Source organism: Lissotriton vulgaris, chromosome 5 (genome assembly GCF_964263255.1).
Source record: "Lissotriton vulgaris chromosome 5, aLisVul1.2, whole genome shotgun sequence".
NCBI classification, from domain to species: domain Eukaryota; kingdom Metazoa; phylum Chordata; class Amphibia; order Caudata; family Salamandridae; genus Lissotriton; species Lissotriton vulgaris.
Genome location: NC_141693.1, coordinates 1,516,438,209 through 1,516,456,314, shown reverse-complemented (window position 1 = coordinate 1,516,456,314; position 18,106 = coordinate 1,516,438,209). Strand labels below are relative to the sequence as shown.

The 18,106-nt window shown below is 48.6% G+C and overlaps 1 protein-coding gene across 1 annotated transcript in view; it reads right to left on the bottom strand.

Annotated features, from left to right (window-relative positions):
* The window catches only part of LOC147712900 (glutathione S-transferase Mu 1-like), a 123,606-nt gene that overhangs the window by 38,173 nt on the left and 67,327 nt on the right, over positions 1–18,106 (bottom strand). Inside the window, exon 7 of the mRNA XM_086923577.1 lies at positions 6,969–7,079. Coding sequence (XP_086779703.1) covers positions 6,969–7,079 — 111 coding nt within the window. The remainder of the gene's footprint in view (positions 1–6,968; positions 7,080–18,106) is intronic.

Genomic DNA, 18,106 nt, shown 5'->3' with positions numbered 1-18,106 from the left:
AGCCGACCGGAGGAATTGATGGAGGCGGGCTGGTGAACTGAAGACTGTATCCATTGCAAACAATATTCAGCACCCACTTGTCCGGAGTAATTTTTCTCCACTCTGCCAGAAAAAAATTGAACGCTTCCCCCCCACCGGAGTGGGTAACGGATGCAGGGGAAGTAAAACGCCCAGGGCCTAGAACCGGCCGGGCCTTTGGTCGCTACTGCCGACTGTTGGCCGCCTCTGCCTTTCTGGCACTTCTGGAAAGGTCTTCGGAACTGCTGCGGTTGTTGCTGCTACTGTCCCGAAGTCTGGCCATGCCCTATGCCCTGTCCACCGAACCGTCTCTGGAACGGGCGGTAAGATTTCTTGGTATCCTTGGGCTTTTCCAGACCCACAGCTGTGAGCGTTTCGGCCTCCGCCTTCATGCGGGCCATTTCGTCATCTGCATGTTTCCCAAACAGGGTTTCGCCAGAGAATGGTAAATTGGCAACCCTTTGTTGTGCGTCAGGCTTCAGCGACGTGAGGCGGAGCCAGGCGTGTCGTCGGTGGTTAACTCCATGGCAGTACCCATGCGCCGCCAGGAGGGAAGAATCAGCTGCAGCACTGATGACCTGATTCGCCACCAACATCCCCTCATTCACCACCTCTTGGAAATCTTCTCTTCTCTCTTTTCACGAGGCAGGTGTTCCACAAACTGCTGCATGGATTCCCAGAGGGCTCGGTCATACCGCCCTAAGAAGGCCGTGGCACTCGCCGCTTTCATGGAAGTCGCCGATGGCCCACAAACCTTCCTCCCCGCCAAGTCCAGCCATCTAGATTCCTTATCTGGTGGGACTGTGGATGACGGAGTGGTGGCATGCTGCTTCCGAGCCGCCGTCACTATCACCAAGTCTGGCGGAGGGTCCACCCTCAGAATAGCCAGATCAGAATCGGGAGCCCGGTATTTCTTCTGGAGTCTCGAGGGGGCCGCCTTAGTTACCACCGGGGTCCATGGCCGGATCCTCCAGGCCCGGCACCAGTGGTAGTAATGGCCGAGACAGATGTTTCTGGTGCAGCGTCTCGAAGATCACCGATGTTTTGGGCATGGGCATAGTCAACGAGATGCCCAACTTCGCTGCACCCCTCAACAGGACATCATGGAAGGACACAAGATAGTCAACCGGTGACACCCTTGTCTCCGGAGACCCCGACAACGTCAGTGAATAGTCCATGGTCTCTGAAGACCCCGAATGCGAACGGGACCTGCGTCGTCTCGACCGCGTGGAGGACCTGTTGTGACTCTGCGATCGCTTCCTCCTCCTGGAACGAGATTGTGACCTCCCAGTTCGTGGACACACCACAGGTCTCCGCGGAGGCGTCTTCCGTGGCCTATCCAGGGGGTTCAGCTTAGGTGTCCCCTTAGGCGGTGTAGGGAGGTGAGGCAGCGACACCGACCTTGGCGGAACAACAGGAGGTACCTCTGGCCGAGGGACGGACTGAGGAGGCGGAGGTGGTGGTGGCCGTGATGGCGGAAGCGGTGGAAGAGGAGGATTGCTGGGAGGAGCCTCCTTAGGGAGGTGGAGGAGGTGGGGGCGTCTTCGGCTGAGGTGGTGTATAAACCACAGAGTACACCGAGCCCGGTGACTTCTTCGGGGGAGGGGACTGCGAACCAGCCCCTCCAGTCGGTGATCGCAGTCTCTGGCGGCCTCCCCCAGATCCAGCGTGGCTTCTGGCGCCAGAACTCCTCCTGCGCCGCTTAGGAGAGTCGGAAAGTCTCCAAGACGCTGATCTTTCTTCTCGATGCCGAGCGTCGCTTCTCCGGCGTCGAACGTCCTCATCGCGACTCCGGCATCGAACGCCGCCTCCGCGACGTTGAACGCTTCTTCCGACGCCGAACGCCGCCTCGGCGACGTCGAACGTTCAGTCCGACAACGAGCGTCGACTCCTTCGATGCCGACCGCTCTCGAGGTCCTAGACGTCGAGGATCCCCCCGATGCCGACCGTCCTCGACAGCGACCGGCGATATCGCCTCGACGGCGAGCGCCGATGCCTGCCGCTCTTTCTTCGACGTCGATGGCTCGACGCAGACGACGAAGAATCAGTCAACGGTGATCTTGACTGCGGCCTACCCAGGCCCTTCGACGTCGATCCTTCACGCCGTCTCGACCCGGAGCTTCGGGGAGATGGGGAACACACCGTCGTCATCCCTCTCGACGTTGATGCAATCGATGCCGACGGAGACCGGGACCTTTTGCTGGGCTTCCTGCCTCCGGGGAGGCCTCAGCAGGGGCAGAGGGAGGCTTCCCAGCCTGCCCAGACCCACCTGCAGTTGTCTCTCCTCTAGGCCTTGCAGCCGGCTCTTCAGCCTTTCCCTCAGGGTCCTTGCTGAAAAGTTCTGGCAGATGTCACATTCTTCAGGGGCATGTGCAGCAGGGAGACAGGGGATGCAGACGTCGTGTGGATCGGACTTGGACTTCTTTCCACATTCTGGGCACTTGTCGAAGAGGGCAGGCATTTTAGAGCCCTAAAAAGCCTGAACAAATACACAGAAGTGAAGAAAACACCAAGCACACAAATTTAAACACTTAGACACCAAAAGTGCCCAAAAAAACAATAAACCCTTGAAAAGGGGAGAGCTCAATGCTCCAGGGTCCTGCTAGCAGGAGTCGGAAAAAAGAACTGAAAGTAAAAGGGACCTGCAGTGCATTCTGGGCTACTATGAAGTTCTGGAAGGTTCTCTTAAAGGCACAGTATCCTGTTCTGAGCCACATAATGGCAGCCTATGGGGCTTGTCTGTCCAGGTCTTCCTCTCTATCATTCCAGAGGGGTTTTGCTGCTGAAGCAAGGGAAATCTGGACAGACTTTGCTGTTTGTGGATTTTTTGGTGGAATTTCTAGTTGAAATACGGGACAGTGTAGCCTGGTGATATAGGCTGCATTATCGGTCTTTAATTCTCTCTTAAGTGTCTGTGCAGTTCTGCATTTTTTGACACCGTAAGAGATTTTTGATTGCTTCGAGGTCCACGCACATGGGCGGGACTATTCACTAGATTAGGACTATACACAGAGATCCCCTACTACAGAACCATACTTTACAATACCCAGGATGTTGGTAGAAAAGTATGCACATTTGGCGTGGATGGCTTATGTGGACAAAAAGTTACGGGGCCTAAGCGCAAACTATGCCAAGTAGCCAAAAATAGACTTAGCACTGGGGATGGGAGGCAAGGCCTAGCTGCGAAGGGGTTAATTATGCTCATGACCCGACCTGCTTTGAACTCTGCTGCGGGCTCCAGCAGCAGGCATTGGGACGTCAGAACTCTACTGCAATAACTTATTACAGTGGAGATCTGATGCCTTTTCTTCTTAATCAGCGACAGGGTACATCACTGGTCTTAACTCAAGCGCACAGACAATGAACTAAATGATTTAGTGTAAAGGACTTTGCCAGGCACACAATGGCTTCTATAACTCCCGATTCGATCTTCCTGATGCATCACTCAGCACAGGATCCAAGCACTAATCAATGATCCTTGCTCCCCATCTGATCATAATCAGTAGGTTTATATAACGCACGGTCATGTCCTTTAGGATAGTCCAACCGTGAACCTACAAGCTACATCCAGTTTGACCCATCCCCACTACATAACAGTTCTATTTAGGTGACCTTTTACGTAGTAGTTTTCTTCGGTCTTACCAGACGTACATGAACGGGTCCTCCGGCACAGCAGATTTACTCTGTACAAGGGTCACAATTTTTTCCATCCATGGCCAACAACTAGCTGTGCATGAGCATAGTGTTTAGAAAAGGATTAACAAGGGATTAGTGAATATTTTCAAAACGAGATCGATTCTTGAAAAATCCAGAGTTGTCACTTCAGTATAAAAGACCCTCACTCCCCCATAGACTGGCATAGGAGAATTCCTTCAAGGCTGGACCGAGACTCTGCAGGCTGATTCTCCCGACAAGCAGAGACATGAAATCCCTCACATGAGCCATCCTCGACGCGTAGACAGGGTCCTTCCTTCAGAACCATCAGGTGAAGGGTTAGCACATCCCAGGGAAATTCTTGGCTACATTAGGATCACCCTAGCACTTACATACACATGCTTCACCTACACATCTAGGCTAGGTAGGCAACGCATTGTAGGAGTACGCCACATGCCATCGTTTTATACAATCTGATTTTATCCAGGTTATTTGCAATATGATAGAAATGTATCTCCTGTTTACAATATTAGTACTAGCAATCACATTGGCTTGCTCTGGTCTGGATTGTCGCAGCTAATAGGTTTCACACTAGAGGGGTTGTTTGTTGTAAGCAAGTATTGTTTCCCCCGGCTAGCACAGTTAGGGAGGCAACACTGTGGCCTTCGCTGAATGTTTCCAACAAAGGGTTTGTTTCTCTGAGTAGACTGAAAGCCATGCGGTTTCAGCAAAATGTGGCCTAACTTCAGCCTGCGAGATCTTTGATCTCCAGGTTGCAAGGTCTTTGGCAGAGATAGAGGCGCTGGTCTGGACTAATTTCCCCCTCCATTTTGGAGAAATGGTGCATCGTATCTTTAACATGTCTGATACGAGTGGGATAGTACACTTATTTAAGACAATAGGATCAGGCCTGTTGACCACCTTTCATTGTGGCAGGCATCCTGATTTTAATTATTGTGTTACGCAATAGATGCCAACATCACTTGAGACAAGGAGAGAACACTTCTAGAGAGACGTTGTCGTGAGCACTTAGTTTTCTTTGTGGGCATACCTAGACTGCGAGAGTTTAATGAACAATGGTTCCTGTCATTCAGAACGGCCTGGCTTGATGCATTCTACTAGTCTTCTGCTGCCTATTTTGCAGATTTGAATGCATGTTGGAGCTCTGAAACTTCAATGGGTTACGCCGCCAGACATAGACCTGCTCCTGGCGCCTTTACGGGCACAGTTGTCCACAGCGTATTCTCATGTTGATGATGGCATTCCTTGAGCCACCACAGGATGCTTCAGGTCCTGTCGGAACTGAGATCAGCTCCACCATGGATGTACAAGCATTGGCCTCAGACGCACAAGCTTCAGGCACACAGGCATCCATTCTATCTTGGGGGCTGCCAGTGGAACTAGAGAGGATAACCTCTGTTCACTTGCTTTCATACTGGAGGTGCTGGAGAGCTTACTTCCTGCGGATGAAATGTTCAGTGATGTGGTCTCCAGTGCAGGATTCTTAAACAATCTGGCTTCTCCTGTGCTGGGAACAGTTTGACAAGTTTTTAAACATTTTCCAAAGTGAAGGTCAAATTTTTAAACATCTTCCAAAGTGAAGGTCAAATTGACTGTTATCCGTATTCCTTTGTTCTTATCTGTCTGAGCATAGTTACTTTCAAAGTGCTCAGAGATACTATGCAATAGCTTTTATGAACAATATGTTTTCAAAGACTTTAAGTGCTTTTAGTATATTTTAAACATTTAAATTTTATGATGCTTTTTGAAATACCATTCGATGAGGAGTAGGTGTCATGTTCTTTAGGATAGTCCAACTGTGTACATACATGCTACATCCAGTTTGTCCCATCCACACGACTTTACGATTCTATATAGGTGACCTTTTACCTAGTAAATTTCTTATGCCTTTAACAACGGGATCTTGGCAGCCTATCCTTAATCCCTGTACCGGACGTACATGAACATGTCCTCCGGCACAGCATATTTACTCTATACAAGGGTCACATTTTTTTCCATCCATGTCTAACAGCTAGCTGTGCATGAGCATATTCTTTAGAAAAGGAATAACGAGGAATTAGTGAAGATTTTCAAAACGATTCTCGAAAAACTCGGAGTGGTCACTTTAATATAAAAGACCATCACTCCCCCATAGACTGGCAGAGGAGAATGCCTTCCAGGCTGGACTGAGAAAATCAGCAGGCTGACCCTCCGGACAAGCAGAGACCAGACATCCTTCGCGGGGTGCCATCCTCGACTCAGACGGGGGCCTTCATTCAGACCCATCAGGTGAAAGATTAGCACTTCCCCGGGGAATTCTTGGCTACACTAGGATCTATTAGGATCACCCTAGCATTTACATACACATGCTTCACTTACACATCCAGGCAGGTAGGCAACGCATCGTGGGATTACGCCATATGCTATTGTTTTATATAATCTGATTTTATCCATGTTATTTGCAATATGATAGAAATGTATCTGCTATTTTCAATATCGGTACTTGCAATCACATTTGTCTACTCCGGCTTTAAGTATTGCAGCTAATAGGTTTCACACTAGACTGACGCTGAACCAATAAATGCAAATGAGTGAAAGATACCATATGGCTACCACGATACCAGAGGAATCAGGGTTGTCCTGTTTGGTGGTTGCAAGAAACTACCCACACCACTGTAAGATACAGGGGGGTGGTAGTGGCACCACCGAGCTAGCTGGTCTAACCGCGGACTCATCCTGTGAGGGTGTCCAGAGTTTGTCTGCACACCAAGGCCTCAATTTATGTCATCCAAAACATGCAGGTCTAGGGAGTGTCCTAGGGACTACACAACAGCACTAGGAACCCCACGCCTGTGGAATGCTTTGACTGGAGCTCTCCGCATTGCAATAATCACTTAGGACCGGATTAAGAGTTGGTGGATGGGCTAATCCTTCATAAATTTAACAATGTCCCACCGGCTGCATTAAAAGTGGCTGAAAACAGAATGCCCTTCTAATACGACACATGGGCTAACTGTCAAGTTTGCAACAAAGTATGCCATCCGTCAAACCCTACATCAGGTCCTTAGAATTCTCTGTTTTTGCAAATAAGCATATTCCATCACCATCACCCCACCTGGATCAGTTCAGCACCCTGAAAACTTCATTGGTGTGCGGGCACTAAAGTCGTCCACAAACACAACCCTGTAACACAAACATGTATCCAGGCCCTTCAGGAACAACCAGCTTGGAAGGAGTCAAGCCACTAAAGAGGACTCAGACAAGAATCCCTACACAAATAAGAGACTACAAGTTACCTCAAACTGCTGCATGAAGGTCTTCAGTTTGGGGAAGGAATCAAGACAAGTGGGCTCCAACATCCGATGCTGATCGAGAACATCATACATTAAGAAATCAGCAATGGTGATCTGAGAAGAGAAGAGTAAGTTTAAGTACTGTAGTGTGTTTCCAGAGAGCAGAACCATTGACAACAGTTAGAAGGCCAGCTCCCGCAAGTCACAGGTCCTTGTAGAAACAAATAACACACAAGAGACCGCAGTTCTAAAAGTATTGAAAATGCATCAGCTTTTGCTTACCAGTACAGTAACCTCTCACACATTCCCTCCTATCAAACAAAACAAAAAAACCCAGTTCTTTCCACACAAGCATTATGTTATTTACCCAGTAAGCATCTGTTCTTGGCATGTAGAGCTGTTGATTCACATGCTTTGCATACTCCGGCCATCTAGTGTTGGGTCCGGATGATTGCAAGTTGTTTTTCTTCGAAGAAGTCTTTCCAGTCATGAGGTAGGGTGACTACTCCTTTTGGTGATAATGTGCATGGGCATGGACTCCATTGTTAGATTGTTTTCCCACAAGAGGGTGAGAATGGAGTAAGTGAGTGTAGAAAAGAGATTTTTATGCGTATTATACGTATAGAAAGTAGATGAACTGCAACAACTACAGGTGTACGGGGAGGTGGGAGGGCACAAGTGCATCTACATCTCTGCATGCCAAGAACAGAAGCTTACTGGGAAAGTAACATAATGTGTGCTGTAGATACACATGATTTGCACAGACTATATAGCAGTATTCGGTCAAGCAGTTACTTACCAGTAGATATTGCAGTTGTCTGAAAAAGTCTTAAGCACTGCTTGCCCTACACTGGCTTGTTGGTGTGCTATTACATCCACACAATAGTGTTTAGTAAATGTGTGTGGTGTTAGACCATGTTGCTGCCTTATGGATGTCAGCTACAGGAATGTTACCGAAAAAGGCCATAGATGCCCCTGTTTTGAGAGTGGAATGCGCTTTGTGGGTGTATAGATAAAGTTAGTTTCACTTTTGCATAGCAAGTTTGAATGCATTTAACAATCCACCTTGAAATGCCAGATTTAGCTATAGGATTGCCCTTGTGAGGTGGGGCAAATGCAACAAACAGTTGCTTTGTTTTACGAAAATCTTTTGTCCTTTCGATATAATACAATAACGCTCTTCTGAAATTAAGTGTATGAGGAGCTCGTTCTGTTACAGAATCAGGTTGAGGGAAGAACACAGGTAGCATCTGATTGGTTAAGGTGAAAAGCAGGAACTATGGATGAATTTTGGGTTGGTGCAAAGAACTACCCTATCTTTATGAAGCTGAAAGAAGGGTTCTTCTGAGGTTAATACCTGTAGCTCACCAACTCTCCTTAATGAAGTGATTGAAACGAGAAAGGCAACCTTTCATGAAAGGAACTGTAAAGGACAATTGTGTAATGGTTCAACGGGTCGACCCATGAGTCTTGTAAGTACAATGTTGAGTTCCATACCGGTGCCGGAGGTATTCTGGGTGGTATTACTCATTTTAAGCCTTCCATAAAGGCTTTAATCACAGGGACTTTGAACAAAGATAAATGTGGTTTGTTTATTAAATATGAAGCTTCTTCTGCAAGATGCAATCAAATAGATGTGTAAGCTAGATTATTTTGCTGTCGGTGCAGAAGGTAATGTTTTGAACAAAAGCATCTAGGAGGATTAATTTTGTTATTACACTGGAGAACAAATCGTTTCCATTTTGCTGCATAACAAACTCTGGTAGTGTGCTTTCTTGCTTTGTTTAGAATAGTCCTACAGTTTAGTAGCAAATGTAAGTATCCAAACACTATGTCTTCAGGAGCCAAATCGCTAAGTTGACCTCCTTGGGTTTTGGGGGTCTGATTTCTCCACGGTTCTGAGTGAGAAGTATTGAATTGAGGTGCCGCTTTTGATGTGCGGAAGTACTGAGAGTTCCAAAAGTTTGGTGTACCATGGTTGACAGGTTCATGTGTGAGCTACCCAATTCAGTGTGAGCCATGTTTGCCTGAGCTTTTCAGACCACAAACAGATGGAGTGTGAGAGGCGGAAAATCGTAGGCAAATATCTTTGACCAATTGATCCATAGGACATTGCCTTTGGAGCAAGGGTATGGGAATCTGGAGGCTAAGTTTGGGAATTTAGCATTGTCCAATGTGGCAGACAGATCTATTTGTGGAAATCCCCATTTTTGAGAGTACGTAAGGTGAACGGGGGGTGGGGTTCCCACTCATGTATTTGCTGCCTCCTCCCGCTGAGGTCAGCATGTTGATTGTTGACTCCTGAAAGAACATCTTCCAGAAGATGAATTCTTTGATGAATGCCCAGCTCCAGATGATCTGAGAGAGGCGTGCCAGCTGGACAGCGAAACCTTCCTTGTTTTTGTACATGGCTGTCATGTCAGCGCGGACTAAGACTACTTTGCCTAGGAGATAAGACTGAAATTGGCGCTGGAAATACTGCTAGAAGCTCTAGATAGTTGATGTGGAGACGTTTGTGCTGGTTGTCCCAGAAACCCTGAATTGGGTAATTGTGGAGATGAGCACCCGAACTTGTGAGAGGAGTTTGCGGTTAGCACGATCTGTGGAACAGGGTCGATGAAGGGCCTCCCTTTTGATAAATTTTGTGGATTCCACCGCTGCAGAGAGCGATGGGTGCGGCTGTCTACCAACACTAGATCTGTTAATTGACCAGTGACTGATTCCACTGATGTGCTAAGCATTCCTGTAGTGGACGCATGTGTAGGCTTGCGTGAGGCACTATTGCAATGCATGACGGCATCATTCCTAGCAGTTGCATAACATTTCTGGCTGGTAAGGTTTGAATGACTTGAAACTGTAATAACAGTTTGAATATTGCAAATTCTGCCTGCACTGGGAGAGGCTCGAGCCGTGCAAGTGTTCAGTCGCTCCCAGATAAGATTGTATTTGTAAAGGCTGTCGATGAGATGGCTCATGGATCCTATATGGAATGGATCCCACCTGCACCATTTGGCCACATACTGGGCCAGACCCACCAGTCAGAGTTACAGAGACGGCACTAGGGGTCAGTCGCCGTGAGAGTGGGTGCAGCAAGCTGCTGTACTCGCCGCTTGCAACATGGACTGCACCAGTCCCCAGCGGTAGTAATATCTGATGTGACCGGGACCCATCCCACCGGCCGCCGCCACGTGACGATCATAATGATGACAAATTAGTAAGTGCCTGAGAGAGCAGGTAATCTATTAACTGGGATGATCAATTAGATATTTTTAAACACTTCTCAGAAGCTGCTGTGTATAGATTGCTGATACAGTAAGGAGTCATGTGATTGAGGTTAGTGTAGTAGACATAGGGACTAGTGCGCTTGGATGTTTACTCCCTCCCTCAGCCTGTGCCCCGGCCTGGGCCGCTAGCAATTGTTGCTGTCGACTCTCCTGGCAACACTAGAACTCTGCCCTGAGTCCGGGAGAGGCGGAGCAGGTGGGGTTTAGGGCAGGTACACCTCTCAGATTAGCTTAGCAGTGCAACTGTGACCAGTTCTGCATTAAGAGCTCTGGGGTGGAGGGGGGGGGGGGGGGTCTCCTTACCAGCATCGTCACTGGGAACATCACTGTACAGCACTGAGTACGCGTGCAGTCGGCGGAGCCAGTGAGTGTGACAGGCATCGACTCACAAAGACACTTCAAGGGCATCGGTAGATGCATTATTATTTTTTCTCCCCACATAGGTGCACCAGTGTAGTGTTGCGACTTTTCTAGAGACAAAGTATTATAAAATGAACACTACCACAGTGATTTCGCACAAAGGAGGGGCTAAATATCCCTGTTGAAAGAACTCTACTGTACCAATGATGCACTGCATATTCCCCAAACTACGGTCAGTTTACAAGGGCACTATGTTAGTGCCCTTTCATTTTTCTCATTTGCAGCAGTTTTAAGATTTAGATTCTTGATGCTCAAATGGGCGCATTTCTAATGTCTATATAAGTTTCTCTCGTCTTTACTGCTTGATTTTGCTGGTGAGAAAAGGGTCACTCAGTGGTTGAATTGTCACTCATAATTACACTGAAATTATAGAAAATGTCACACAAAGCAATCTGAAACCCTGGCAGCTATAACCATGAAGCCTAATTGGTGGAGTAGGTTTAGGGTGGTCCGAGTGGGTTTTAGACACTTCTAGTGTGTGCTGGCTTTGAGGAGCCAGTTATCCAAGTACAGGAAGATGTGAATTTGTCACAGCCGCAGCCAGTGGAGGGAGTTCCGTGGGGCAGAGGGGCGTGGCAGGGTGGGGGTTACTAAACACCGGAATATGGAGGATTGAAGGTGAGTAAACAATTAAATTAAAACAACGAAGTTCGTTGCGCACCCTGCATTGCAAAGTGCGATGCAGGGTGCGCTACGAAAATAGTTTAATTAATTTTATTGTTTACTTACCTTCAATCATCCATATTCCGGTGTTTACCACCCCCCACCCTGCTTCTCCCCGCCTGTCTGCCCCACGGAACTCCCTCCACCGGCCGCGGCTGATTTGTCATCTTCTAAGATGAGCTGCCACTACTGCTAGACATTTGGTAAACACTCTGGGAGCATAGTTACTCGAAATGAGAGTACTTTGAACTGATACGGTTTGCCTGCTATCAGAAATCTGAGATATTTGCGCTGAGCTGGATGGACCGGAATATGAAAGTATGCGTCTTAAGTCTAGTGTGGACATAAAATCGCCTTGTTGTAGAAGTGGAAGCACCTGTTGGAGCTTTATCATATGGAAGTGTTCTGACAATATGTACAGGTTTAAAACAGAGATCCAAAATTGGTCTTAAGGAGCCGTCCTTTTTGGGAATTAGATAGAAGAGAGTACACCCCTTAACCTTGGTACTGTAATGGAAATTGTTCTATGGCTCCCTTTTCTAAGAGAGATTGCACCTCTTGTTTGAGTAACTAAGTGGTCTGACGACAGTTTGAGTGCGAGGTGAAATATTTGGAGGATTGGTGGTAGGTTCCAGGCAATAACCATGTTGGCTAAAATAGATCACCTATTTGACAGATGTTATGGATTGCCAAACAGGGAGAAACTGTTGAAGTCTTCCCCCAACAAGTTTTAAATATTCAAGAGGAATGTTGGCAAGTCTCAGTTTGTTGGGAGAAGGGGAGTTACGCGTAGTGGCACCTCTACAACTCCCTTTGGAATGGTTTCTTACTCTATCAAAAAACCTCTAGACGGAGAGGATTAGGTGTTGCTTTTATAAGAGGAAGCATATGGATTGGAGGATGTGGTTTTAGACCCTCCTCTGTAAAAGGAGCGGCAAAAGAAGCCTCTATTTGATAGAGACTGGAGCACTCCCATGGACCTCACTATTTCGGCGTTTTAATTTTTTCTAAATCCTGGCCGACTTCAGGACCAAAAGGGGTGTTTAAAATGGAGAGGAGGTCGCTCCCCCACGCTCACAAGGACTGGTGACCAGCTGAGTGCCTCGAAGCTGACTAGCGGTATCGTAGCGCCTGCCAGTCGCCTCTCACTACCTCGTCTGCGCTCCGCTCGCTCCACAGCCTCGCATTGCGCACGCTCAGCCCCGCATTGCCGTCGCTGCCTGCTCTGTGCCATTTAATCACTCAGTGCTGCTCATTGATAGTCGCGCATAATCCTGCTTCCATAATTATATTTTAAAAGCATTTCTGCTCGACTGTGCCTTTAATTCTGCCCCAGTCTCGCCCAGTGTCGCTTTTTAACTGGTGCAGCCATTTTGTTGTTGTGCTTCGCAACCCGTAGCTCCACCCCGCTCCCGCCTCCCAGCGGACCCCCCCCCCTCGCCCCTTCCCCCCCCCCCCCCCCCCACGATCTACATATGACAGATGCCTTTACGCGCAGCGTTCATGCGCAGCGGTCGCGCCCCATAGTTAAGCCCGTCTACGCCTGTCCGCGCCTGAACCGCGCCCAGCGCCAGACCCCCTGGCCCCCGCAACCCGCTCTCCTCCCGCATATCGTATGACGCCGCCACCCTCTTAGCCCTTAACCCCGGACGCACACCACAATGCTACGAAGCTGCCCCAGGACGTACCCACGGTCCATTCGCCTGTCACTCCTGCAAGTTCGCCTGCATCAAGACCCACACCAAATCCACTTCCTCCAAACACAGCTCTGACTCTAACCAGCTGAAGTGCATCCTGCTGAACACCCGCTCGGTCCACAGACACGCCACCGAACTCTGGGACCTACTCGACAATGCGTCACCGGACATCGTCTTCCTTACAGAAACCTGGATAAACGCATCATCAGCACCCGACATCGCCATAGCCATCCCGGACGCTTACAAGATCATCCGAAAAGACCGCACCAATCAAACAGGAGGAGGCATCGCCATCGTCCATAACACCACCATCAAAATCACGACCAGCTTCGACGACAACCTTACATCCGCCGAACACCTCCACTTCCAGATCCACACCGACCCTAGGACCACACTTAGATGCACCCTCATCTACAGGCCTCCAGGAACCAGTAAACAATTCAGCGATGACATCACTGACTTCATCAGCCCACATGCCCTCGCCTCCGAGAACTACATTCTACTAGGAGACCTCAACTTCCACCTGGAAAACAAAAACGACAGCAACACCACCACCCTTCTGGACAACCGGGCCAATCTCGGACTCAAACAACTTGTTGACTCCCCCACCCATGTAGCCAGACACATGCTCGACCCTATCTTCACCTCCAGCAAACACATTTCCTTCGATCGCACCAGAGCTCTCCATTGGACGGACCACAGTTGTGTTCACTTCAGCTACAAAACCACCTCGACCCACAACCCCCCACAACCTATTCCTCGAAGAAACTGGAACAAAATCACCACCGACCAACTCCTCACATCACTCAACCAAAACCCTCCCACCCGCTCATTGGACCCAAACCAAGCGGCCAGCAAACTCAAGCAATGGATCACTCACAGCGCTGACGAATTAGCACCCCTAAAAAACAACAAGATCAAATCGGGTAACAAAAAGGCTCCCTGGTTCAATGATGACCTTAAGAAATCCAAGAAGCTATGCCGTACCCTAGAGAAAACATGGAGAAAAAACCCAACCACCGACAACATGATCACCCTCAAGGCAGCCACCCGCAAACACCACCAACTGATTCGATCCACCAAGAAATCAGCATTCAAGGATCGACTCGACAACAACGTCCATAACAGCAAGGAACTTTTCAACATCGTCAAAAAATTCACCAACCCCACCGCAGCCTCAAACGACATTACTCCCTCCCAAGACCTCTGCGATTCGTTATTCTCCTTCTTCTACAACAAAATTGCCGACATTCACAACAGCTTCAAGAACATTCCCTACGAACAATCCTCCCCACCCCCCTCAGAACCTACACCGCCATCTAACAACCTCAGCGCCTGGAACCCAATCACCACTGAAGACACCATCCGCCTAATGAACTCAATCCACTCTGGCTCGCCAACCAACCCCTGTCCCCACCACATCTTCAACAAAGCAGACTCCATCATCGCACCCCATCTCCGTGATGTCATCAACTGCTCATTCAACTCTGCCACCTTCCCAGAAAGCTGGAAACACGCCGAACTCAGCGCCCTCCTGAAGAAACCCACAGCAGACCCCTCTGAACTTAAAAACTACCGCCCCATATACCTCCTCACATTCCCTGCCAAAGTCATTGAGAAAGCCGTCAACAGCCAGCTCGCCGCCTTCCTTGAATCCAACAACTCCCTCGATCCCTCTCAGTCTGGATTTCGAGCCAAACACAGCACCGAAACCGCCCTCATTGCAGCGACAGACGACATCCGAACACCACTGGACAAGGGAGAAACAGTGGCCCTCATTCTACTCGACCTCTCCGCCGCTTTCGACACAGTCTGTCACAGCACCCTTATACAACGCCTCAGCAACATCGGCATACAAGGAAAAGCCTTGGACTGGATCATCTCGTTCCTCGCCGGGATAACTCAAAGAGTCCGACTTCCCCCATTCAAATCAGAGGCCACTGAAGTCATCTGCGGCGTACCACAAGGATCATCACTCAGTCCCACCCTCTTCAACGTTTACATGAGCCCACTCGCATCCATCGCGCGCCAACACAACCTTAACATCATCTCCTACGCTGACGACACCCAGTTAATCCTTTCCCTCACCAAAGACCCTAACACCGCCAAAACCAATCTTCATGAAGGCATGAAAGAAGTAGCCGAATGGATGAAACACAGCCGCCTAAAACTTAACTCAGAAAAAACGGAGGTGCTCATCCTAGGATCTTCCCCCTCTGCCTGGGATGACTCTTGGTGGCCTTCGGCTCTGGGCACAGCACCCATACCCACAGACCACGCACGTAACTTGGCTTCATCCTAGACTCCTCACTCTCGATGTCCAGACAAGTCATGCAGTCTCATCCTCCTGCTTCAACGTACTTCGTATGCTCAAAAAATCTTCCGTTGGATCCCCCCCCCCCTGAGACAAGAAAGACTGTCACCCACGCACTGGTCACGAGTCGACTGGACTATGGAAGCACTATACGCCTGAATCGCAGCCAAATTACAGAAAAAACTCCAACGCATCCAAAACGCATCAGCGAGACTCATTCTGGACATCCCTCGCCAAGATCACATTACCGGACACCTAAAAGACCTCCACTGGCTTCCCGTCAACAAGAGAATAACGTTCCGTCTCCTCACCCACGCACACAAGGCCCTTTACAAACTAGGACCCGAATGCCTCAACACTCGACTGTCCTTCTACACACCCACCCGCCAACTAAGATCCTTCAATCAAGCCCTCACCGCAGTCCTGCGTATCCAAAGATCCACCATGGGAGGTAGATCCTTCTCCTACCTGGCGGCCAAGACCTGGAACTCACTCCCCACTCACCTCCGCCTTACACAGAACCACATCTCCTTCAAAAAAGAACTTAAAACCTGGCTATTCGACAAAAAATGAACCCCCCCCTCCCCAAGCGCCTCGAGACCCTCTGGGTGAGTAGTGCGCTATATAAATCCCTGAACTTGAACTTGAACTTTTGAACCTCAGGTTTAAACACTGAAATCGTAAGCCATGCATGGCTTCTGAGGAGAATGTTGGTATTTATCTCCCTAGCCGCGGTGTCAGTTTGCCCTCCTGAACTAACTCCTGTGCTTTGCTTTTGTGTTCGTCTGGAATATATTGGAGCAGTTGCTCCATCTCATCCCAGTGTGCCCTTTCGTACCTAGCAAGCTGGGCCCTGTGTGTTTGCGATGCACCAGTGGTTAGCGGTTGGACCAGCCACTCGTTTCCCCAAGGCATCCATAAGCTTAGCTTCCTTGTCTGGGGGAGGAGCATCACCAGATGTTTGAGAATTACCCCTCTGGCGAGCATTAGACACTACTAGGGAATCAAGAGGTAATTGTCCTTTAATGAACATAGGATCAGATGGCTAAAGTTTATAAATGTATTTATTGTTTTTAAAATGGAGTATGAGAGTTAAAATACATGCTTGCACAGGGTTTTTGAAGAGGTCATCTGAATGCCTCATCATGCCTTTTCGCATAGAGAGTGTGACTTGACCTGTGTGTGGACCAAAGTGTTTCAAATAAAAAGTCTCCCTCTAGGGACTCTTTACATAAGGCCACCCCACGATACTCAGCTTCTTTAGCAAGAAGGTCCTGATAAGCCAATTTATTGTCCGGTGGTGATGGCTTTGCAGGGTAATGGTCTAGGTCAGGATCTAACAAGGGTCAATTGTGTTATCATTCCATGGGTCTACAGGGAGAGGAGTGTCTTCGTCGTCAATATCATCTCCTTCTGGCTGTGTATGTTGAGATCCGAGATGTTATGTGTAAAGGATCTAGTGGTAAATGTGGAGAAGATGGTGGAGGGGATTGGGGGGGCAGGATCTACAGGGCTGGTAGCCATGTCTTTTCTTCAGAGGGATTTTATATGGCGGGTCCTCTGAAGGAAGTTTGCGTTTTGCTGGTGTTTTAGCAGAAATATTTCCTATATCAGGATTAATATAAATCTTTTGCTTTTGGATCCGATTTAGCTTTCAGATGGTCTAAAATAGGTTCAGGAGGCTCAGATAGGCTGTCTTTCGATTTTGGCACAGAGAGAGTTGCTTTTGGAAGCGGAGTTTTTCGGTTCTGAGCCAGATTTGTCCTTGGAAGCGGAGTGTTTCGGATCAGAAGAGGATTTCAGCAGACTCGATACCGAGCAGGAAGGCTTGATGATTTGTTTTGCTGCCGAGGCAGGGCGTTGGAAACATGGTCTTGGTGCGGACGTTGGCCCGAAGGGAGATGGCGCTGTAGCCTTATGCTTGTTGGAAAAGGTTTTGGGGTGGCAGGGTGGGGGGTCTTCGGTACCGACAGCACCCTGTCCCAGAGGCTGGTCTTCATACTCCAAGTCGAGCTACAATTCAGAATCCGACTGTGAAACAGGGATAGCCTCTTCTGCCGCCGATGCTTAAACGTCTTCATGCTCGGAATCTTCGCCAAAGATATCCGTGGTGTGTTGAATGCTTTGGTGTTGCATTTCACGTTGTAAAGCCCGACTATCACGTAGAGTTTTCTTTGACAGAAACGACCTGCAGGTGTTGCAGTCTTCCTCATTGTGCTCTGGTGATCGGCACAAGTTACAGACTTGATGTAGGTCGTTGTGAGAGTACCTGGCTTGGCACAGAGGACAGAACTGGAACAGAGTTTGTTCCATCGGTGGAAGGGTGTACAGACGCGGCTAGGCCCGAGGGCTGCCCCCGATGTGTCGGACGCAAGATGAAGTGTTTCCCGAAAGATTTGATTGATCCCGAAAGATTTGATAACGGGAGAATACAGTCGAGGGTAAAGTTAATTGTGCACCGAGGGGAACCCGAAGAACAGTTCGAACCAGAGCGCAGCAATACACTTCCAAAGCAGATGGTGGAAAAAAACTAACAATGGAGTCTATGCTCATGTTCATTATTACCGAAAGCAGGAGTCACCTTACCTCGTGAATGGAAAGACTTTTTCGAAGAATACAGCTTGCAAACATCCGGACCAAACACTAGATGGCAGGAGTATGCAAAGCATGTGTATCTACAGCACACATGCCTCGAACAAGACAGTGTTTATGACTGGCACCCCCCATTTGGTGGGCTAGTTTCCTATGTAGCGCCCTGTATTC